The 23298-nt window shown below is 46.0% G+C and overlaps 1 protein-coding gene across 1 annotated transcript; it reads left to right on the forward strand.

Moving 5' to 3' along the window:
- Positions 1–88: 88 nt before the first annotated feature.
- KLHDC10 (kelch domain containing 10) lies at positions 89–23138 on the forward strand. The gene is made up of 9 exons (XM_075512510.1): positions 89–277; positions 13917–14138; positions 14675–14829; positions 16042–16190; positions 16827–16911; positions 17837–17903; positions 18520–18567; positions 20758–20897; positions 22230–23138. Exons 1-9 carry the CDS (start codon positions 163–165, stop codon positions 22437–22439), a joined length of 1191 nt encoding a protein of 396 aa, XP_075368625.1. The 5' UTR covers positions 89–162; the 3' UTR covers positions 22440–23138.
- The last annotated feature ends 160 nt before the right edge of the window (positions 23139–23298 follow it).

A 23298-nucleotide genomic window follows, 5' to 3' on the forward strand; every position in this document is an offset into this window, starting at 1 on the left:
GACGTTCTGCCGCGGCCTTCCCCCACTTACCAAGAAGCCCGCGTTTCATAGGCCGCGGCCGCAGAAGCTCGCTGCTGATTGGTCGGCGGCGGGGGAGGTGGAGGGAGGAGGGCCGTCGCTGGCTGCCGCCTGGGCTCGCCCTGAGGAGGAGCGGACGGGGCCATGTCGGCGGCGGACGGTGCCCGGGAGGGCGTTAGGGAGGGCTCGGGCGGCGCGGCGGGTGGCGGCGGCCTCCTCAACCGCTTCGTGCAGCTGCCGAGCAGGCCGCGCTCGGCGGGTGAGTGGCGGCCGGTTCCGGGGGGCACCCCCATCCCCGCGGCCCTGAGGGGATGGATACCCCGCAGTTGGGGGGGGTTACCCCGGCCCCGCGGCTCTAGGACATTTTAGGGGGGAGCTGGGGTACCCCCTGCAGCCTGGATGCAGGGGGGGTGTCACCCCATTCCCCAAGGCCCGGGGGTGGTGTGGGGAGGGCCGGGATGTTCCCGTCCGACTGGCCCAGGGATATGGGGACCCACAGTCGCGGATGGGGTTGGTCACCCCTTTCCAAACGGTCTGAGGGTGTTGAAGGGGACCCACAGTCTCGGGGGGTGGGGGGTCACCCCCCTCCTACGACCCCAGGGGATGGCGGTTCCTCTCTCCCTGTCCTGGCGGTCTCAGCGCTTTGGGGGATGCTTGGATGCCCCACACGAGTGGTTCGTCCCCATCCCCATGGACACGGGGTGTAGGAGCACAGGGTACCCCACGGTTCCTGGTGGAGGTCATCTCCGTGTCAGTGACCCTGTGATCCTGAATGGGCCTGGGCTAACCCATGGTAACACACACACCCCCTCCCCAATCCCAACGGATCAGGTTTTTGGGGTGGGGGGCCCCACAGTCCTGGCAACGGTGATCCTGGGATGGGGAGTCCAGGCTACCAGAGGGCCCTTGGACAAGACATCAGCCCAGTCCTGTGTCCTGGGAAACGCGGTTCTTCCTCTTTTCCACCTTCCTCCTAGCAGTGTTGGTATGCTGGGGGGGTACCCCATAATCTCTGGATGTATGGGTCACCCCACCCCAACAGCCCCAGGATATTAGGGGGAGGAGGCCAAGGTTACCCCACAATCGCAGGATTGGGGAGATCACCCCCATCCCAGCAGTTCTGTGATACTGGGAGGGACATGGGGCACCCCATGGTTCTGTGATGGGGTGGGGGGGTATTCCCAGCTGGTTTGGGGTATCCCCTGCTCCTTATCTTCATAGCGGCCCCTGCCTTCAAGGGTCATATGGTGCTGGGGTGCTGCCACCCAGGAGGTGGGTACCCCAGGCCCAGGGCATCCTTTTCTGCCCTGGCTGCCCCTGGCCCCACCACTCAGATCCCTCGTTGGGGGATGTGAACCCCCTCACTGCCTCGAGCGCAGGAGGCTGTGTTCAGCATGTCTGCAGCACCAGCAGCACCTGGGAATGGGCTTTCAGACCAGGGTCCGTGTTTCCATCCCTGTGAAACCTGTCATGATCTGGATCTGCAGCAAAGACACCTTCAAGCCTCATGCAAGACCGCTGTGAATTTGCTAAGTGGCTCCACACCTTCTATTTTTGGACAAATTCTCAAACATGTTTCCTTCCTTCTCTGATAAGGGCCTTTTTTGGTAACACAACAGTTGATTATCTTCACGTTCCTGAATTTTAATCGCTGGCTTGAGCTAACTGGTAGCGCATCCTCCTGACATGGTTGTAATGATCCTGCTTTTGGGTATGGATTATGTCCTGACATGGAATCCTGCCCTCCGCCACCTGCGATGGGGCAGACGCTGTAGCCCTGGAGACAAACTACCCCCATCCAGCTCAGCCTTAGCACTTAAGTCCGGCCTTAACAAACGCAAAGCTGACTGTCTTTGCTGAAAAGCTACTTGATGGAAAAACCCCGTTTGAGTCGATTGCTGGTTTTCTCCCTGTTTGACACCTGTTAATGTCCTATTTATAGAGCTCCAACAGCAGCCCTTACATAATCGTTGAGATAGAGAAAGACAGGAATGTTTTTTCCCCCTCCTTCCATTTCCTCCAACCAGATTTATTTTCTTACCTCCTAGTTCTCTGTCAGAGTTTTCAGGAGGCGTTCCTTCGTTTCCCACCCCCCCATTCAATGCCCTAGAGTCTTTCCATAAAGCACGCTATCTCCTTTTAATCCCATTTTTATAAGTAATTGCTGTTGTGAAAGCATGCGAAGAGCTCGTAGCATGCTTTGGCATTAGGTGTGTTCGACACATCCCTCCCTGCAGAGCTCTTTATGCTCCTGCTAAGCCGTGTGTCATTTGAAGTAGATCTGGGCTGTCTCTTGGTTAAACACGAGAGCATACGCATTTATTTAGGTGCTGCTTTTGTCATGTTCTCCTTTTCCACCTACTTGTAGAAAAGATTTTTAACTTTGGTCACCTTTTTCACTCTGGAGAATTTCATTTACATGGGGAAATGATTACAAAAGGTAAGCAGGCAGCTAGTGGGAGCTGGTGCCAGGGTTGTGCTGCTCTGTTTGCTTTCTCAAGCAGAGTATTTCTATCGAGGGTTTCTCAATAGGGGCATTTCTCAAGCAGCATCTACAAAAGAGTCTCGTTGATGGCTTAACAGCTCAAGAAAAAAAGAGGCAATTTGTTTGTATTTTTTGCTGCCTTGTGACGGGTAAAGAGTCTTTAAACATCTAAAATTGTATGTTGGGTAAGGGAAAGGAAAGAGCTATTTTTAGGTGTTTGTAAGCTTTAGAAAGATCAGAAATGTCAAATATAGGTGGTGTGTGGTTTGTTCTTCTCCCCGTTGGAAATCTTCCTGTCCACATATACATTTTTTCAGTGTTTTCATCAGACTCTTGGGGTTAAGTGGATAGAAACAATCTGGAAACCTAAATATATTATTGGTTCTTGCACGCTTGGCATTTATGCTCTTGTCTTGAGCTATAATTTTCCCAGTGTACCAGTTACAGTAGAGGTTTTTTTGTGTGGAAAGATTCAGAGTTTCTAATATGTATTTTAAAAAAATACAACAGAAAACCCAAATATCCTGAACCCCTTTGCGTCACATGGGGGAGCAAGCCTGAAACTGAATTGGATCCTGGGCTGCATCTGCAGGGGCATTACTAGCAGAGAGAGGGGGGATCATCCTGCTCTACTCAGTGCTTGTCAGGCCACCCCTGGAGTGCTGTGTCCAGTTCTGGTCCCCACAAGCCAAGAAAGACGTGGACAGACTGGAGAGGGTCCAAAGGAGATGGGCAAAGGGCTGGAGAACCTGTCCTATGTGGAAAGGCTAAAGGAGTCAGGTCTCTTCTCCCTGGAGAAGTGAAGGCTGGGGGGGGACCTCATCATGGTTTTCTGGCTACAAAGAGGACGGAGGGTCCCTCTCACAAGGAGCTACATGGAGAAGACAAGGGGAAATGGGTACAAGTTGCACCAGGAGAGGTTTCATCTCGATGTAAGACAGACATTTGTTACAGTGAGAACAGTCAGTCACTGCAACAACCTCCTCAGGGACATGGTAGAGTCCCTGTTGCTGGAAGGTTTCAGGATGCTGGAGAGGGTGCTGGATAATCTCATCTCAGCTCCGTTTTCCATGAGAGGTTGGACCAGACAGTCTTTGCAGATCCCTTCCAACCTGGGCTGTTCTATGGTTCTCATTTTCCAGAATTCTTTTCTTTATTTTCCTTTTACATTTTTTTAAAAAAAACAACCCAGGGAACACTCAATTTTAGTGGTGTAAAATCTGTAATATATAAATTTCTGGGGCAGATGTTTCCTCTTTTGCTCTGGTTTCTCAATAAGGACAGTTCACTCGTAAGGACTCCTTATTTTATTCTCCGCTCTGGGATGCTATCTTGTGTATTACAATCCTGTTCCTCTTTCACTAATCACGGGAAAATGACAATCGATTGCCGGCTTGTAGAAATGTTTGAAATACGTGATTGCTACAAAGAGGTTTGAAAACAAAAGCCTCCGAGAAGCAGGATGAAGAAGCAGACCCATTCTGGACATTGATCCAAACGCTATGTGAGACTCCCATCTCACGGCTGGATGTGAGAATGATCGTTCTCTTAGAAACGTTGCTTTAGAGACTTCAAATATTTGAAAGGCTCTTGGTTGGCGGCCTGCGGGTTGTGTTTGGCATCCTTGCCTGGACCCTCTGGCCTCTCCCAGCTGTGCTTGGCCCCGGGCAGAGTTGTCGTTCAGGCGTCGGGGACCCAGGCGCAGCTGCTTTCTCTCTTGGGTATTTTTCAGGTGTGGGCAGCCTGCCGTGGAAGGGAGCTGGGTGGTCTGGAGAGGCTGAACTCAGCTGGATGAATGAACAGGTTTTAAACCTTGTTCTCGGCAACACATTCACATCCTGCTTATCCAAATGTTTGTAAGGGACTCTAATTACATGAGTTACAAACTTATTTTGTCTGGCTGGTATGAAAAAGATGAAGCTTTGAAGACTGGAGTCAAAGTCAATATTGACTTGTCTTGTTCTCTCTCCCAAGAGCTAGCAGCGCTTTGGCTTCAGCCCTTGACCTAGATGTCCTTCAGAAGTCTTGCAGAAATCATAAATGGAAAGGGAGATATTGAAACCTGCTATTCTGGATGTTGAAAAACTAGGTAGGAGGGAAAATAATACTGATACTGTCTTTAGAAAGCCTTAAGAAGCAGTAAAGAGAATGGGTACCCACACCTTAGCTATTCACGACTTGTATGTTACTTTGAAAAGATGGGAACCAAAAGTCATGCTGTATTTGTTAGCTTTACATCCTGTAGTTATTTAGTTTGTATTTCCAAAATCGTGCTTGAAATATAAATTATATTGCTAGTAGTAATGCTAATAATGTTGTGGTGTAATTTATGCCACGTGGTATGACCTTGCACTGAGATTAGTAGGACTGAAGATCACAGATTGATGGAAAGAGCCAGCATGTTTGGGGCAAGTCTTGTGAGTGGGAGACCCTGTACCGTGATAACAGGACAAAGTCGATGCGGTTGCAGCTTGGCGCCTGTGCTGTTCCTTTTCCTGTTAGCCTGACAGGAAGAAATTTAAGAAAGTCAAAATGAGGAAACGCAGACTATTGTCTGCTGTCTAGCAGACCTGCCTAAACTCATGGAAGCAGAAAGAACCAAACTCTGAGGCCAAAGCATCTCACCGCAGGAGCCAGAGGGTATAAAAGACCTGTCCAAAACTAGTCTGTCCTTCTAAATGAAGAACAACCCAGGAATCATAGCAAGGACTTCCAGCTGTCGTCCTTTTATCCTCTGTGCTGTACCTAAGTGATCCTGGCTGGATCACTTGGATATACTTGGTTCTTGTGGGTATGAGTGGCCAGAACCAGCTTATTTAAATATTTTGCAAAATAAAATCACCCTCCCTTTCCGCAAGATCTCACACTGAATTTTGTTGCACTAACTTCTTGCACCCTTTACTAAGCAAATGACCCTCTGGTGGATACCGTGATTAAAATAGGTTGAGAAAAAAGGGAGCTTATAAAGAGTGGTGCTGGGGTTGCTGTTCGGGAGGTGTTTGAGGCTACACCTGGATATCTGTTGGCTATGCTTCAGGAATAAATAAAGCCATGCTTTGTTCCAGGTGATCTGGAGGAGACGGAAAGAAGGGCTTGATTTAAAATACTTTAGCATAGTCTTCAAATCCTGATTTGAGCCGCACATAAAACGAAGAGGATTCATGGCTGTACCTGCAATTAATTTTCATCAGTAAATACGAAAACAGCAAATAGTCCTGTAGTTCTAGGAGGAGCATCTCTCTAGATGCAAGTCTTTAAGCAGAGCGAAAATTCAGAGTATTAAAACCAGCGGTGCTTTGATTGCAGCCCAGGAATCTGGTTTTTCGTTCTAGCAGTCTGTTTTGGCTGAATTCATCTATTGTAGCCTGGCAGAATGTGATCCTTGCTTTTATTTCGCTGCCAGCCCCAAATATTTAAACTGGAGGAGGTCCTCAACGTTGATCTGTTTCAGCTTACCTGATGTGCATGGCAACCTCTAATCCATCAAATTACAGAAGAAAAATGATACAGCTTTGTTCAAGGGATGAACTGGGAGCTTGCACAGCATTAGCTAGCGAGTGCTACAACAAGAGCTTGAATCCGGATGCTTTCTCTCTACGGGATGGCTGCCTTCCCTTGCTCTGTCGCATTGTATAATATTGCTCAAGGAACTACGAGTAGAGCAGCAGTTAATCTTTAATTTTGCAAAGCAGAATTACTTGGTGGAAGCGTGCGATCACCTCAGTAGGTCTGCTCTTTATCCTGCCTGCTGTGTTGAGCATGCGTTGGAGATGAAAGCACAGCTGCCACACTGTGTGTTGTGAACACTGACAGCTGTTGCTCGGATAAGTTTTGGTAAATTTGTGTGTTATTGGTGACCTGGCATTGTGTTGTGCAGTGTGGTTGAGGTGATGCTCTAAATGGCTAGCTTAAAAAAGGGTGTATACTCTTGGTTGTAAACATTTGGATGGCCATTGTGAACTTACGGTTGAACTGCCCATCATCTTAATAAATGGTGGTTTGTGTGTTTGAAGTGAACTTCATTTAGCAATAGGAATCTGTAAGCTTTTATGTGCCATTCTTTCCTCATTTTCAAATATTTAAAGAACTTTGAGGCTTGATGTGTTGATAAAAAATATGCTGCACATGTAAAGTGTTTTTTCCAAATGGTTGGAAAAAAACAAAATGGTTGCTTGCTAATGTTTCTAAATCTCAAGGACAACTTTTATTGGATAAACTTCTTTTCTGAAGGTTAGAAGCCAAGTGTTTCTTCTGACCTTGAATCCCACCTGCGTGTGGAAACCCTGAACTTGAGACCAGTCGTCCTTTTTAATTTGGGTCACCTCCATGAGATGATGTTGAGTGTGTGCATCTTCCGAGAGGCTGATACCGCATGAATACATTTCACCCATTCCCCTGAGTGCCCAGGAAGGTTTGTTTTACAGGGGAAGAAAACTGCACTGAGCAACTGCCTCCCTGCAGCACCGAACTCTGAGCTTCCAGATGCCAGAGCATCCCCTGGCTGCATCCGCTGCTTTTCCTTTGCTTTTTGGCTGCTTTAACATGAGCTGGGCAAAAGGGAAAGGAAAAAACAGGGATTTGCTTCTTCTATGGAGAAAGCCACATGCTATAAGGAAAATACAGATTCTTGGGGTCATATGTGACCCCAAGGTTTGAGTGAAACCTTTCATGTTGGCCGTTAATTATTGTTTTTGGCTTTGAGGATTGTTCTCTGTGTATTCTGAATGGAACAGACAGTTCTCCCTAATTTCTGTTGCCTTTATCTTACGTGCTTTCCTTTTTGTGAATGGCGATGTCTTTAAACGGCCAAATGAGCAAGCAATAAAATGGTTGCGTGAAACAAGCAGTACATGGAAAAACAAATCATAAATGCTTTGACTGCTGCATTGTTAGGATCTTTCTGTAATTCGGTGACCTGGGATGGGGCAAGCAGCGTGTCAACACATTATAATTGTGCTCCAATTTCAGACAGGTCTTTAGCGATCCTTTAAGGCTGAAAGAATAAAGAGGCAAAACTTTAAAATTGACACCTGCGGCTTGGAATCTGCTGACCTGACTGTGCAAAAGGTTATTTTTTGCACCTTTAGCAAGCAACAGTGTGTGGCAGAGTTTAGAAATGAGGCATCCTGAAGATGGAAAGTCATCGCAGTTGCAGCTCCAAGGCAGTAACCCACATGGAAGGGGTATGTGTTTGCAAGAGGAGTGTGTTTATTTAGTCCTGCTCCTGCCATTTCTGCTAGCTACAGCCAATTCTCTTTCTGGTAGCTGTGGTGGCAAAAGAGCTTGGCCTGTTTCCATTTCCGGAGTTGCCTTTTAAGCGTGAGGTTAGCAGCTTCACTTCCCTCATCTTCTTTGCTCCCAAAGGATCTAGGAATCATTTTTTTTCTGCTGCAGGTTGCTTTGGCTACTGCTCAGCCTCATACCTGGCCCTGGCGAGGGATGATATGGGGGTCATTCTTCTTTTCCTTTCTGCTTACAGGTTTCTGAGCAGATGGTGGGATAGCCCAGACCCTTGGCCTTTCCTTCCGAAGCTGGTTGGGAAAGGGGGGCTGCGGTTGTGGATTTGCCACCTTGGGAGAACAGCACTGCATTGGTTTGCTGGGAACTGATAACGAGGCATGGTAGTGATTAGGGAAAATTCCCTTAAAAAGCAAAATTAAAGTCTGCAGAATCTGATGGCATAAGCAGACCTCACTCTCTGCCGAGAGCTTCTCATTGATTAATAGATTTATTTCATTTTTTTCTGGCAGCATGGTCGTGATAAGAAAAAGCATAGTTTCAGGCAGGATCTCTAAACAACTTCATACTCAACTCTTTCATTGTTTATTTTTATTTTTAAGAAATGAATTCAGCTAATTAGACCTTTTTTCCCCCTCTTGTTTTTTTTTAAAAAAAAAAAAGGCCAGGTGGCTAGCTTACTGACTTGAATAGCAGGTACTCCTCTCTTGTTTAACCTAGCCAGTGAGATGATGCCAGCGTTTTTTTTTCCTGCAGTCATGAAAGGCGGGATAATCGAATGGAAAGAAAACACCTTTGTTCTTCGAAACTTGTCTTTGTGCTGCTCTGTTTGAAGCGCCTCTCGCCTTACATTTGTGCTGCATGTGATTCAGTGCAACCACTTGGTACTTCATATTTTAATTTTCTTCTTCTATAACTTTATTATAGAGCTACTGAAAAGCGGTAGAGAAATCCGGTAGACTTGAGCGTAGCTGTTGACACATGCTGTGGTTCCAGGCATGCTGGTAGCATTTCATCTGCTCTATAACTTCAAGTAATCTCCTGATGCCAAGGGTTTTTTCTGTTTTGTTTTGTTTTGTTTTGTTTTGTTTTGTTTTGTTTTGTTTTGTTTTGTTTTGTTTTGTTTTGTTTTGTTTTTTCTCCAGGCCTTCCATAGATTTCTGTAGCTGTCAGGGCACCAGAGTTGGAATTTAGTGGACTTTGATGCTTGTGTTAGAATAGGAACAACATTTATGGACTAGCAGGTACAATTCAGCTCTGTCCTCTCTGTAAGAGGGACATTTTGAGTGGGAGTCTTGTTGGATGCCATTCAGGACCATTACGCTTTCCTCCTCTAAAACGAAGGGTTTCTTTAAATTTTCTTAATGAACATCTCTGCCCTCTCCTCCTTCTTGCCCCAGATCTAGGCTGTATTCAAACTTTTGGAGAGGTAGGAAACAAATGTCTCGTGCATCAGTTGCTGTGCTGCGTCAGGTCAGGAAACTCAGGAATAGATATTCGTGCCACCTTTTGGCTTACTCTCCTTCTGTTCTAATAACACGTCTTGCAGGAGAGGTATTCAATTAGGAATCCGCGCTAATAAAGTCAATCTGGGCCATCCAAGCAGCTCCCTCTGAATCACTTGAAAAGGGTGAATTTAACAGGGTGTTAACAGGTCAGTGCATAATGATAGCCAGCAAGCAAGTTTCTATAAGATAGCTTAGTCCTAAATTAGGAGTTACCTTAATCATGTCCCGGTTGTGATGTTTCAATTTAATTCTGTTTGTGGAGCTTCTTATTCTCTGAAAGTTTTATTGTTCCCATTTCTGCCCTCAGGACCAAGGAAAAGGAGTCTCACTGTGAATGCACCTTTCCCATCCTGCCTTCCCGCTTCGCTTTGGAGTCTTAAACTGGGAAAGCAAGTGCTTTCCAAATTATATCCATCTACTTTAAAGCCATTTTTTATAACTAGCCTTACGACCTCTTTCCCACAGATCTGTCTTGACTCAATACATAGTGCTGCTACTTTCCATGTCCGGCATCAAAGAATTCATAGCGGAGCCCGGTGACTTGCACCTTTTCACGGTGATGATGCCTTGCTGTGCTTCGCTTAGTGTTGAGTGCTGCTTTAATCCGTGGCAGGTTCAGCTCTTGGGGAGATGGGCTTTGCTAACTAGAGGAGGAAGTTAGCAAACCCTTGGGTGTTTCCACCTTCCTGTACTGTCTAAAGTTTGCGCTTGTGTGATAGGCTTGATGCACACCACTAATGCTGGAGCAGAAACAGATCCAAAACTTGCATGAAGAATTTCAGTAGGAGATGTGAATCATCTGATAAAACATAATTAGATGGAAATGCAGTTCTTTATTGGAGGTGCAAGTTGTAGAGCTCTGCTGAAGAAACTAATCTGAATTAACTCTTCAATAGATTCAGCTTCTACAGGTCCCTTCGTTAAAAAGGCAGAACTAGAGGAATCTTTTTCTAAGACTTTCTTCTAAAGTGAATTAAGGTCACTTCAATTCTGAATAGAAGAGTTTGGTGACTTTGGTAATAGAAGAGTTTGGTTTAACTCAGTTTATCATTGTTCAGTTCATTGATACATTTGTAAGTGTGCTTGCATAGGTGACTCAAGATGTGTTGGATATTTTGTTTTCCTCTTTTATGGGTAGATATGTCATCTTCTCTGGGCCTCTGTGAGCGGGAGGATCTAGCCCATTGAGACGAAGGGGTTAGTGAAGAGCGAAGCTTAGAAACAGCAGGCTGGAAATGTGAAGCCTTTGGAGAGAAGTCGGTCCTTGCATGTGGAGCACGGTATTGAGCAAACGCGGCTGGGGGCTGCTTGAATAGAGCAGAAAATCTGTTATTCTCGAGCGGAGCAAAGTGAAATTGCTTGTGTTTGTAGCTACAGGGGTTGGCCCTGAGCTTTTGGAAACCTTGCTCTGGTTGGCATTTCCAGCCCTCCGTTCTCTGGGAGTCACCGCTGCGTAGCAGGCACAGCAGGAGGAAGCATTTCGGCTGCACTCATCCGCAGTTTGGTGTTCAACTTAATGCTGAGGACAGGGGATTTCCCCGGAGTAGCTGAGTTGTGAATGCATGACCAGGGACAGGCATCATTTCTCCTGGTAGCTCTGCTGTGGGGATCCCTAGCTTCTGACAAAGGACAGTTACTGACTGAGTGTTTAATTGACAAATTTGTTCCTGTAGTGCACTTTGAGTTGTTGGTGAGAGTAGTGGGAACAGGCAGGGAACGAGTGGCAGATGTGGTTTGCAGCAGGAAGGGCTGCACGGGAAGGGTGGTCCTTTCAGACTATCTCGGTTGGGTACTTGCAAGTATCTGTTTGACACCAGTTCTGGCTTCTGAAAGCCTTTCTGTGTCCTGAAAATATCTTGGAAAAAAAAATGTCTTTTAAAGACAGGAGATGGGTTTCTAGGTAAATGGGAAGAGATGAAACCAGCTGGGCTGTGTATGGGCTTAATGTAACCATCTTGCTATCTCGAGGACTGGCATGTGTCAAACATTGATCCCTTTCTGTTGAAACTTAACTGTTCTGGGGCTTTATGGCAAAGTCAGGTGTCTTCCCTTTTTAATTTTGAGAGGTGAATGGCAGAGAAGGCCTCTTTGGCTTTGTTTTTTAATTTATTTTCTTTGAATTACACTTGTTACTCTTTAGTCTGTTTGCTTTATATAAAACTCAGCCTTCTTCTCCCCTCTTCCCTCTGGAAAATTCTCACAGCAAATGTTATAACTAGAGGGAAATAGGATCTATAGTTAATGTAATATTTGAGCTCCTAATTCCCTAACACCTTTTCAAATCAATGGGTGATTGAATTAAATCCTCACTCCCCTGCAAAGCGTGCGCAGCAGTGCTCCCAGTCTTCCCTGGAATTAAGCTCCCATTTCAGTTCTTTCAGGTCTCCTTTTTGGAGACCTCCAGAGCAAACACAGAAGGAGAAACAAGCAGGATGAGCTCCCTTTGTCCGAGTGCAGACACATGAGCCCTTCGCCAGGATTTCCTCTACAGGCTTGAGAAGGCACGGGCACTTCTCAAGCACGGTTTTGTTTGCAGGTATCCAGGATCAGATGAATTGCCCTCTCGAAGCGTCTCTGATTAGAAGAGTCTGAACGATTACCTTGATTGTAAATACCTTTGTTGTCAATGTGTTCACTTCAGAAAAGCAAATCCATCTCTTTGGATAGTTTCAGAGTTTAAAATAAAAAGCCAAAAGGGACGGATGTTTCTCTTTCCCTTTGTGAATCACCTCTAAAGCATGTAATATTTGTTTAACAGTTTAGTCCAGCACTGAGGCCAGTAACTTCCTGGCTGCCACTATTAGTACACGTAATATCCACCCCTCCTGCGTGCAAATGTCCACGCCACGCCGGGTGCCCAATGGCACTGCACTGTCTCAGTAGCCAGGCCAAAGACTACAGATTTTTCCATTAATTCCTTAACTTTCTTCCCCTCTTTTTCAGCCAGTGCTCATTAGTTTTCGAAGTGGGCATTGCTGCAAGACACAATTATTACTGGAAACAACCCAAATCTGTCAAAACTTAGTCACAAGGAGTTTGTCTGAACCCTGTAGAGCAGCTTAATTTTGGACAAGAGTTGGAGCTTAAAGCAGAAGCAAATGAGGAACATGATTAAGCACAGCTGCTTGTGCTGAGTTAAAATTCATTATTCAGTCTGGACAAATCATTTATTTTACCTTTCCTGTAGGAAAGATGCTTGATGCCTCATTTGTTATTGCTCTGCGTGTCTGATTCACTGCTGATAATTGTAACAGGCTGTAAGAAGAAAACATGATGGGTCCTAATTAGATGCTTCACTGGGTCCTGTTCCATCCTAAAAGGCCATAAAAGAGCTGTGAGCGCAGGTGGGTGGTGAAGATCACTGGTTTGTTTGGGTGAGGGGTCTTCGGGGATCTTCTTTTGATGGTTTTTTTGGTTTGCTCCTTATTGTCAACTGAACCAAAGCGGGCCTGTCTTGAGGTGCAACAAGTAAAGGATGTGCTTGAGGGAGTGATGGTTACGCGTTGAAATTGTACATTTTAGGGGATTATTATGTATCCTCCTTCTCAAGATGAAGCTTAGAGTAACTCTTCCATAACACTGCTGTATGGCGTAGAAAAAAAGATTTTTGAAACCTTCCTGGTTTAATCGGCTTGAGATGTTCTACACGTGTCTCACAACCAGCTCCTTTGTTCAGGGACCTGATCGCTTTATATTCCTTTCATCTTTCTCATTTGTTATGTGGTCCTGTGTCTCATTGAAGAAAAACATCCACCTCTGGCACTGTGCTTGGCTCTTGCTGTGCATCGAATTCGAGCAAGCTCGGAATTACTTTTTGATCACTTGTCAGCTGGGACTTCAATTGCTGTTGTCCAACAAGAATATTGCTGTTTAGATTTTCCTGAACTGAATCGGTCTTTTTGTCTATTCCAGTTGAGGTCTGAGCTTGAATTGTCCTCCCTGCTTTTATTTCCATTGGCTTTTAGGGAAGAGGGTGGGTGGGCAGAGGGCTTCCTTTTGGGAAGGGCTGCGTCTGCCAGTTGTCAAGCTCAGCCGGTAGGATCTCACATGGGTTCCGTGCTGCGCTCCCTCCCAGTGCAAATGCCTTTATGAGCAGATTTTACTTGCTGTATCAGACCTGCGTTGCTTAATGTTTAGGAAGTCAAGTGAAAGAGCTTCTTGACATACAAGGTGCCAGGAGCAAAAGAGATGAAATGGAGAGAAGGTTTGTGTAGGAGGGAGAGCAAATCATTACTTTTCTTCTTTGCTCCCATCGGGCAGCTTTAAATATAAACATTTTGGAACTGTTTCCTAAGTGAAATCTGCCATACAGAATGACAGAAGGGGGAATTTGTAAGATATCTCGGAAGTAGCTTTTATGGAAGGATTGCCACGTGGAAGGATTGTCATGCGTCAACCTGTAGGCAGGTCTCCTTAGGCAGGTGTGGTCCAGGGGTTAGAGTGGATGTGAATGAGATGGTGACAGGCAGAGGCTCTCTCCATTCCTGCTCGGAGAGCTCATGACAGAGCTGTTTCCTCCTGGCTGCAGAAATGCTTCCCTATGGCTAAACACCAGCCGCTCTTGTTGGAGGACCACCGCAGCGGGTGTACTCCTGACCCTCAGACACAAGCTCAGCTCCTCTGCTGACATTTCACTGAAGCTGTTTTACCTTCTCATTTTGCTGTAGGCCATAGATCCCCACCAGCAAGAAGTGGCCATCGTTGTGTGGCAGATAATGCCAACTTGTATGTGTTTGGAGGCTACAATCCTGACTATGATGAGTCCGGTGGGCCAGAGAATGAAGACTACCCACTCTTCAGGGAACTCTGGCGGTACAACTTTGCTACAGACACCTGGCATCAAATGGGCACTGAAGGCTACATGCCCAGGGAACTAGCCTCCATGTCACGTACGTATGGAAATTCAATTCCTGTGTGCCTACTCCTGAAGCTATTTTAATCGGTGTCCCTGGTGGAATGCAAAACCAGGCAAGAACTGGGAAATCTGGATCCTGTTTCCAGCTCTTCTGCAAGAAGGCCTTGAGTTTGGGTTGGTTTTGTGATTTTTCTTTCCCCTTTTGCTTGGGTTGAGGCAGAGGGAAAGAAAAAATTTCAAATGCAAGAGGTAGTCTTCAGGTATTTAGCTTGATGGTTGCAAGGCACCTGCACTTTCAGCAGCTAGGTGCTCAGTGCAGTCAGACATCTCAAAGCATCCAAAAATAGATCTCTTTGTTCACTAGCCATTTTTAAAAGTAGGCCTTCAGTTACCATGGTTTTAGCTTGCATTTTTTCTCTTTTAGAGCATTTCAAACCCATAAATGCATAGTGTGAATTGTAGGGTATTTGAACAATCTTGAACACTCACTGCCTACTGTCTCCAGAGCAGAGAGTCGTTCTGTTTTGCTGCATCTCACAGCAACAAGTGTGTCTGCTCTGTCTCTCCTAGTTGTATTGCATGGCAACAACCTGCTTGTCTTCGGGGGCACCGGGATCCCCTTTGGGGAGAGCAATGGCAACGATGTCCACGTCTGCAACGTCAAGTACAAAAGATGGGCTCTGCTCAGCTGCCGAGGAAAGAAACCCAATCGAATCTATGGCCAGGTACGAAGGACAGCCCTTGTTGAGGCACTTTGAGCGTGCTTGCGTACACTGCGCTGTGTGTCACACAAAAGGGGCCAGAGCAGGGAGATCTCTTCTCTGCTAGTAACCAGAGTTGTTCTCTGTGTACATAAGTATAAGGAAAGGCAGGTATCATTCATATAGAAATAGAGCAGTCTTGGTCCTTTGAGATTTCAAAGGAAAGGAATAGTTTTCTTGTAGTTAGAAAAGCCAAAATTTCTTAACTAAATGCCAGATGTAGTTGAATGAAAAAGTATGTCTGATTTAAGGAGGGGTTAGTTTCTGGAGTTGCTCTGTAGCCTCCTCAAAGCCTTTAAAACCCAAAACTATAAATGAAAACAGTGGTTGGTAGGTCTTATTTGTATCAGAATAACAACCTTTAAGACTTTCTATAATGTCGTGGATGAACATGGTGTACAAAAAAGTGGATTCACTCTCACAGGAGGACTGCCACCTTTTGCTGTGCTTTCCAATAATACTGCCAATATACTTGCGGTGCAGACATTTATAACCCAACTAATTTCTCATTTAGCTGTGTGCCAGACACGTGGGGGAAGGAAAGTAGTCTTCTCTTTGCCCAGTTCAGCTCGAGCTGGCCTGTGGCAAACAGGCAGTTGGGAGCAGAAGGAGCTTACATCTCTGCTTCCACCTTGGACTGCATCAGGGAATGGTGCCTGCACCACCTTTGCAGTTTCAGTAGGCTGATAGTCCATGTGCGTTTGAATTGTACAGGCTGTCTCCATTGTTTAGTCTGACTTATCTGCTGTGTTTGGGGCTTTCTCTGTTACGCTTAATGCCGCTGGCTATCTGATAGCTGGTTTATAAGATTCTCTGTAACAGTATCTGTATAAAGTCAGCGTGGAAGAGATTCAGGGTTAACTGTGCTTTGGTTTTAGCTCCTGGGAGCCCCTGCTGCACAGATCTGTCTTGTCTGATGCCTGAAACTCAGCAGCTCCACTTCTAGGTCCTCATCTTGTGACTGTGGAGTTACTTTCCATTCCTACAGACATCCCTTCCCCATGTTTTGTATATCATCCTTGTTTGCCCTTCATATTCCTCCCGAACATGTCATTCTGTAAGTTGTAGGTAGAGCTTTGCAAGCAGTGTCTTGCTTGGGGGGGGCAGAAATTCTCTCTTTTTCAGACACTGATGTCACGCGTCCTTTCTAACGGGTTTCTCTCTGTTACCTTCCAGGCCATGGCCATCATCAATGGTTGTCTCTATGTGTTTGGAGGAACAACTGGTTACATTTACAGTACCGACCTACATAAGCTAGACCTCAACACTAGAGAGTGGATCCAGCTGAAACCAAACAATATGTCCTGTGACATGCCGGAGGAGAGGTGAGAAGCTGGACAGTCTTGGAGAGCTTTTACACAGGGTAGTCACCACCTTTATAGACAGATTTCTGAGCACTCTTAGAGCAGCAGTTTTCGGCTGTGAACCTTGCACAACCAGTGCTCCAATGGTCTGGCATGCAAAGGGACGTAGGGATGGGGTGTGAAGCCCTCGCCAGGACACTGATCTGGACTGTGTGGTGCCAGAACAGAGCTGGGAACTTGGGGCAGCTGGTGAGTGCTGAGGAGGGGAAGAGGCTCTGGTTGATCCCTGTCCCTTGTCCTATTCTGTAGCAAGGCGTGGAGGAAGGAGAGCTGGGAGATCAATCAGTGGCCATCTTAGTGAGAAAAGGGGCTGGAATATTGATGGCCATCACGGTGCTCCATAAATCATTGTACTTAGGTTCTGTGGTGCTCTGCTCTCAGAAAATGCCTTTCAAGCTTCTGGGGTGCTGCTTAGATTGCTCATGAAAGCTTCCACATCTTCTGAATGCTCCCAACCTGAGGGACTGATGCAGCATAGCCAGGCTTGGGGTGTCTGCTTAAACCACTCAAATTTGATAGTGTTTTCCAGAAGGCTTTTGTTGTTGCTCACTTGCACTAATTGCTTGTGCTGCTAAATGTCCTTCTTTGCACCTTCAGGTACAGACATGAAATCGCACATGATGGTCAACGGATTTATATCTTGGGAGGCGGAACTTCCTGGACAGCTTATTCCTTAGATAAGGTAAAGTGATCAGAAACCTTGAGTGCTTGCCTGGATAGGAGATTTTCCACAGTGAAGTATAACCAGCACGGTCTCTTCATCTGGCTTTGCCTGGAGAGCTTGGTAAAAAAAATAGATAACTAGGAGCAGATTGTTCTCCTATTTCTGTAAAACCTGGTGTTGCCACAAACGTGTCCTGTTGACTTGCAGATGATGAATCTGTGGTACCCAGTGACCATACCAATCTGCAAAACAGCTTCATTTCTATAGACCTGTTATCAAATATTGTCATTTAAAAACACTTAGGACATCTTTCTAAATGTTGTATTTGTGCCAAAACAGGAAAGTGCCAAAGGAAGGAATTTCTTGACGTTAAATTCAGATATTGATATGGAGACTCTTTTCTTGTCTTCTCCGTTAATTGTGTGCTTTAATTTCCTTTCTTGTAGTAAATGTTTTTCTCCAATACAATTTGGGGGTGGAAGAGTGAATTAATCTTGAACACCAAAATGATAAACGAGGAGACTTTAAATAATGCTCTGCTTCCAAAAAAGTTGAAACTGCAGCAGTTAACATGACTTTTTATCTCTCCATTCTCTGCATTTCTTTTCTCCTTATGTGCAGTATGAGTTAGGTATTTCTAAATACTTTTGAGAACTGGAGGGTGTGGGTTTTAATTGGTCCAGTTTTTCTAAAAGCAGTATTCTTTTTCTTCAGCTGTGGGGCTCAAATAGCAGAGCCTGAGATGAAAGCTTTAGTAAGCTGGTACACTTTGAAGGTGATTTTATACCTGCTTAGTCACTGACTGCGATTAGCTATTTTTGTTTTTACACTTAATGAAAAAGAGGTGTTATTTATAGTGGCTCCCTGGATCAGACCCTGTAACTGCGTCATTGTAGTGCTGGGAGAATCAGGAGGATCTAATGGCTCCTCTTTGTCCCTTCAGATCCATGCGTACAACCTTGAAACCAACACCTGGGAGGAAATTGCCACAAAACCTCATGAAAAAGTTGGTGAGTCTGGAATTTCATGTGTCTTCCCCTGCAAACCAGAGAGCAGCCAAGATGCTCGAAGATGCTGTTTGCTGGCAGGCTGAAAGCCTTTTTCGTAACCTTGTACAGTATGTGACTTAACGCTGGCTTCAGGACCCTGCTTGTTTAGAGCTTTAGCAGTGAGGACTAACTCGTCTGAAGCATATTTAGCAGTCTGGCTTCTCTCCCTCCCTGGGTGGGAAAGATGATAGTGCCTGGCTCTCCTCCCAGAAGAAGATACACATCATCTCTGCTCCCTCTGAGGGACCACGTGCTGGCCTGGTTAGCAGTGGGGGTTTCCCTGTAACCTTGTAGGCCCTTGGCTTCTGCTTTTCACTAAGCCAGAGGTGAGAGCTGGAGTCTTTGGGGAATGAGATTCCGGCACATTTCTTCCTTCCCTGGAGAGCAAGTAGGAGTCAAACCTGAAACAGCCGGTTGCTAAATTAGAGATGTTATACCTGTGATTATAGGAAAGCAGAAGCCCCCTTATAAATGAAACAAGTGACTCCTATCCATGATTATATGTTGAGATATAATCACCACTTGCCCAAGCACTTTAAAGCAACTGTAGTTGATACTTTTTTTTTATTCTCCTCAGGCTTCCCAGCAGCCAGAAGATGCCATAGCTGCGTTCAGATAAAAAATGGTAAGCTCTGCCTCTTGAAAATTGATGTATCTTATACAGCCTAGCAATGACAAGCCCATCCTTCTAGCCTGAGAGATGCAGGCCCCCAGCACATGTTTGAGAGAACTGCAGGGCACACGTGTCTTTTCTGAAAGAGGATTTCTTTCTTGTTAACAGGCCTTAAGCTGCCCAGTTGGCACCGCTCTTCATATGAGGGATCTTGCTGCTGTAGGCAAATTTACTTATGCACTGCACAGTACTGTCATTCTCTGGAATTGTGCAGTATTTTATGCAACACCTAAATCTCCTTTGGACATGTGGCCACTTCAGTGTAAAATACCACATATTTTAGCCACAAGTGTCCATGGTACTTTGCAACTTATTGATTGCAAGCTCATGAGCAGGTATGAATGCTGCTACTGCTATAGCTTGGTGACTAACCCGTTAGCTTTACAGTCTGCTGTGAAAAGCAAAGTGGGGCCAAGTCCTGGAAACAAAGTTCTTTAGAGACACGATTGTTCAGGGATTTCTTTGATAGCGGGTCCCTTTCGTGGTGGTGTAAATCAAAGATGCTCATATAGAGTGGATTATGAGGCAGTAGCAGAGTTAGCACCTGAGTCTTTGCATTCTCTAGTAAAGTGTGGGCCATTTTATATGTTAGGAGCTGCATGGAGCTTAGTACAGCCTTTTGTTCTTCACTTGGATCCTCCAGATGTTCTTGCTGTAAATCACTTGCGCAGCGCTGTTTGAGGCACAGCTTAGAGAGGGCTCTGCATGTGCAATCTGTGTTCAGTTACCCACAATTTTGAATGGTAGAGTGTTCCTTCAACTGGATTTGGGCCTCTCCCATAGCCTTGTTGTCCTCCAGGAACGCATTCCCCTGAACGTGATAAAAAACAAATTGATCATAATGGACTGAAGAAGCAGTTACAATATGGATCCCTCTTTTCAAAACACTTCAGATCGATTACTGAATGCTGTATGTTAAAGGGTGGAGTGATAGGCCAGGTTATATTTCTTAGGAATGCTAATTGTGCCAATGAAAGAAAGGCAGGAGCTGGGAGATGCTTCCAGTCACCTTCAGCAGCAGTATTTTGCTGTAGTGCAAGCCTCTGAGTTGAGAACTTGCAAAGCTCCCGGGCAAAGCCGGGAGCAAGGACCTGCCTCTGGCAGGCAGCAGGACTAGGAGCCAGGGCTGTGGCTGCTCCATGGATTTAAAACCACTAGAATCTGATCAAACACAGGTGCCTGTGAACTCAGGTTAGCTAGGGCTTAATACAGCTTCTAAAAGTGGGAGTGCACTCCTGCTTCTCGATGTCATTTAGCCTTGAATCTGCCATGGTGGGGTTGGGATCATGGGCAGGCTGGGAAGTGGACGTGAGCCAGCAATGTGCGCTCATAGCCCAGAAAGCCAACTGTATCCTGGGCTGCATCAAAAGAAGCGTGGCCAGCAGGTCGAGGGAAGTGATTCTTCCCCTCTTCTCCACTCTCGTGAGCCCCACCTGCAGTACTGCATCCAGCTCTGGGGCCCCCAGCGCACGAAAGACATGGACCTGTTGGAGCGAGTCTAGAGGAGGGCCATGGAAATGATCCGAGGGCTGGAACAACTCTCCTATGAGGAAAAGCTGAAGGAGTTGGGGTTGTTCAGCCTGGAGAAGAGAAGGCTCTGGGGAGACCTTATTGTGGCCTCTCAATATATAAAGGGGGATAATAAGAAAGGGAGAGAGACTTTACCAGGGCCTGTAGTGATAGGAGAAGAGGTAACAGTTTTAAATTGAAAGAGGGTAGATTTAGATCGGACGTAAGGAAGAAATGTTTTATGATGAGAGCAGTGAGACACTGGAGCAGGTTGCCCAGAGAAGCTGTGGACGCCCCATCACTGGAAGTGATCAAGGTCAGGTTGGATGGGGCTTTGAGCAACCTGGTCTAGTGCAAGATGTCCCTGTCCATGGCAGGGGGGTTGGACTAGATGGTTCTTGAAAGGTCCCTCCCAACCCAAACCATTCTGTGATTCTTTAAGTGGCCTCCATGGGTCTGAACAGTGTGCTGGGACTGATTTGGGAGGTACTGAGAGCTTGTGTTGAGGTAAAATAATTGTTGATCCTAAAACTGTTTTGGAAGGGTGATCGCTGACTTCAGTCACCACAGGTTCTGCAGTTGCTGATGAAGGATGGCTGGGCCTGTAAGCACCGTGGGTTTCCTCTCTTACAGATGTGTTCGTTTGTGGAGGCTATAACGGAGAAGTCATTCTGGGAGATGTTTGGAAGCTGAACCTGCAAACTTTCCAGTGGGTCAAGCTCCCAGCTGCCATGCCGGAACCAGTGTATTTTCACTGTGCTGCTGTCACACCAGTAAGTGACTCATTTCTTTCCTACGTAGCTGAAGTTCAAGCCGTTCATCCAAGCACTCTGATGTTTGTGTGGGCTGCAAATAGAGCTGAACCGATGTTACCAAGGAGGTGATCTCCACTGGTTGCAGCATCTTTAGGGAGGCTGAGAGCTGGTGTGAGATCACTGTGTTGACTCCTTTTACTCCTGCTGCTGTTTAAAGAGTTGTAGCACACAGTATATTCTGCTTTCTAAAAGCAGCGATGAAGAATTTTAGGTTTCAAACTGTATCAGCTCCAAGGAGTAGTTCCATGTGTGAACAGCAGTTCTTGTTTGCAAAAGGAAAGAAAGCACAAATACTGGCATCATAGAATCATGATTTATGGGAAACCTTTTTTACCTTTTGCAAGGAAAAGTTTACTCCCCTGATGAACCTGATTTTAGCCTACTGAGAACAGCCTGGGTTGAAAGATTAGCAGGTGAACAGCCTTCTTTGGAAGCCACTGCTAACGGGAAGGTGGAGATTGCTAGAGCTTTTGCTGTAACTAGAAGCTGAGAGGCCTGTGGTTGATAAGCAGCAGGCAGCAAGAAATTCATTTAGCTGTGGCTTCAGCCTCCTTCAGCGGATCATTGCCTGAGGGCAGAGATTGGGGTTCTTTGGTTCTAAGAGCAGGTGTCGCCTAGTTTGGAGATTGTTATAAATGCAACTCTTTCTGGGAAACTGGAGGCCTGATAAAGGTGTTTCCCAGGCAGCTCGGTGACTGCAGGTGGGTGCCTGGACAGCAGGAATGCCTCTTCTTTTCCTGTATACTAAAGAAATGCCACTCTCAAAATAGGCCAGCAGCTGAGCTTTTCCTGTCTCTCCATGTTCATGTGGTTCCTGGAGCAGGGTTATGCTGAGTCAGTAGAGGGAATGCAGCCTGTCTTTGTATGGTGTAGGTTTAGTTTAAAAAAAGGATATATTCTTTTTAGCTGAAACCTAAGTATGGTTCTGTACTAATTTATCAACACATTGCCCCACTCCTAAAAATTATTTCTTGGGGTAGAATTCATGTAAAATACAGAGCAAAGCACTCTAAGCTAGCAGATACGTGTTTTAGGATGAGTCGTGTCCTTCAGCAGCACGATTTCCTCCCCTCGGCTATGAGAGGAGCCTGGGGTGACTGGCTCAGGCAGTGACACTTCTGTTACCAGCACATAAAGGTGTGTGAGATAAATCTCACTCTGTGACTCTCCAGCTGGGAATCTGGACAGTCAAATCCAGGTTTTCCCGGCAGTGTCACTCCCCAGCACCTTCTGGTGTGTCGGTTTGGTCTGTGCCCCACGTAACTCCCCTCTCCCCCTTTTCCCATCTAGGCTGGCTGCATGTATGTTCACGGAGGGGTGGTCAACATCCATGAAAACAAACGGACTGGCTCTCTGTTTAAAATGTGGCTGGTGGTACCCAGCCTGCTGGAACTGTCATGGGAGAAGCTCCTGGAATATTTCCCTCATCTAGCAACTCTCTCCAGATCTCAGCTTTTGCACCTTGGACTGACGCAGGGACTCGTTGAGCGGCTAAAATGAGAACATCTCATGCTTCTGTCCAAGATACACTATGTTCAAGAAGCCCCCTCCCACCCTCTATTTATGGATACCGTGGATGGTCTTGCTAAGAACATGGAGGAACCCGCTCAACGCCTTACTCAGCAAATACATTGATGCCTTTCTAGAAATTTTTACTTTAAGTTGTTGAAAATCCACTTTTTATTTATGGATCTCTAAATTACACCATTAATCAAAAATGCTCTCTGGGACTAATCCATAACATCCAGCCATCAAACTGTCATCAGCACATGCTTGCAACTTAATTGGGGAGGGTGGGGAGCTTAGCGAATGTCTGAGCCCATGCTTACACGTGGCGCATTCAACTTAGATTTTCACAAGATGTATCTAATGGAGGACATTCAATGCGGAGCAACAGCCGACCTGTTCTTTTACTTTGGATGACACTCATCCCCCCCTAACGCCCAGCTGAGCTCTCCCTCTATAAAACTGAGAACTCCTGCTGCTTGAAGGCTTTGCATGTGTTTCATGGGCATGTTCCCAACAATTTGGGCTTCAGAAGACGGCTGGAACGTCGCACGGGGCAGTGGGCGAAGCTTTGCCTGTGCAGCTTTTCTGGTGCAGTGTGCAGTGATTTGAAACACCCCGTGTCTGTGTTCCTCACCTTTTCATATTGAAAGGTTTGCTTGGAAGACTGGTTAAAAGTTGCCACTTAATGGACTACTGTGTAGTTTACTTGGGGTGGTGAGGGGAGGGAAAAGGTTTTGCTGAATCTTTTTTAACCCTTTCTGCTCACATTGCACTCTGAATGAGCTAACAGCAAAAACTCACCCCGTAGATTTCAGAGCTGTCTTTTAACCTGCAGCGTGTACATACCCAG

This window comes from Mycteria americana, chromosome 1, assembly GCF_035582795.1.
Source record: "Mycteria americana isolate JAX WOST 10 ecotype Jacksonville Zoo and Gardens chromosome 1, USCA_MyAme_1.0, whole genome shotgun sequence".
NCBI lineage: Eukaryota > Metazoa > Chordata > Aves > Ciconiiformes > Ciconiidae > Mycteria > Mycteria americana.

Coding starts and splice junctions, on each gene's coding strand:
- KLHDC10 (XM_075512510.1), top strand. CDS start 163: ATGTCGGCGGCGGACGGTGCCCGGGAGGGCGTTAGGGAGGGCTCGGGC. Junction 278..13,916: donor GAGCAGGCCGCGCTCGGCGG/GTGAGTGGCGGC, acceptor ATTTTGCTGTAG/GCCATAGATCCCCACCAGCA. Junction 16,912..17,836: donor CAGCTTATTCCTTAGATAAG/GTAAAGTGATCA, acceptor TTGTCCCTTCAG/ATCCATGCGTACAACCTTGA.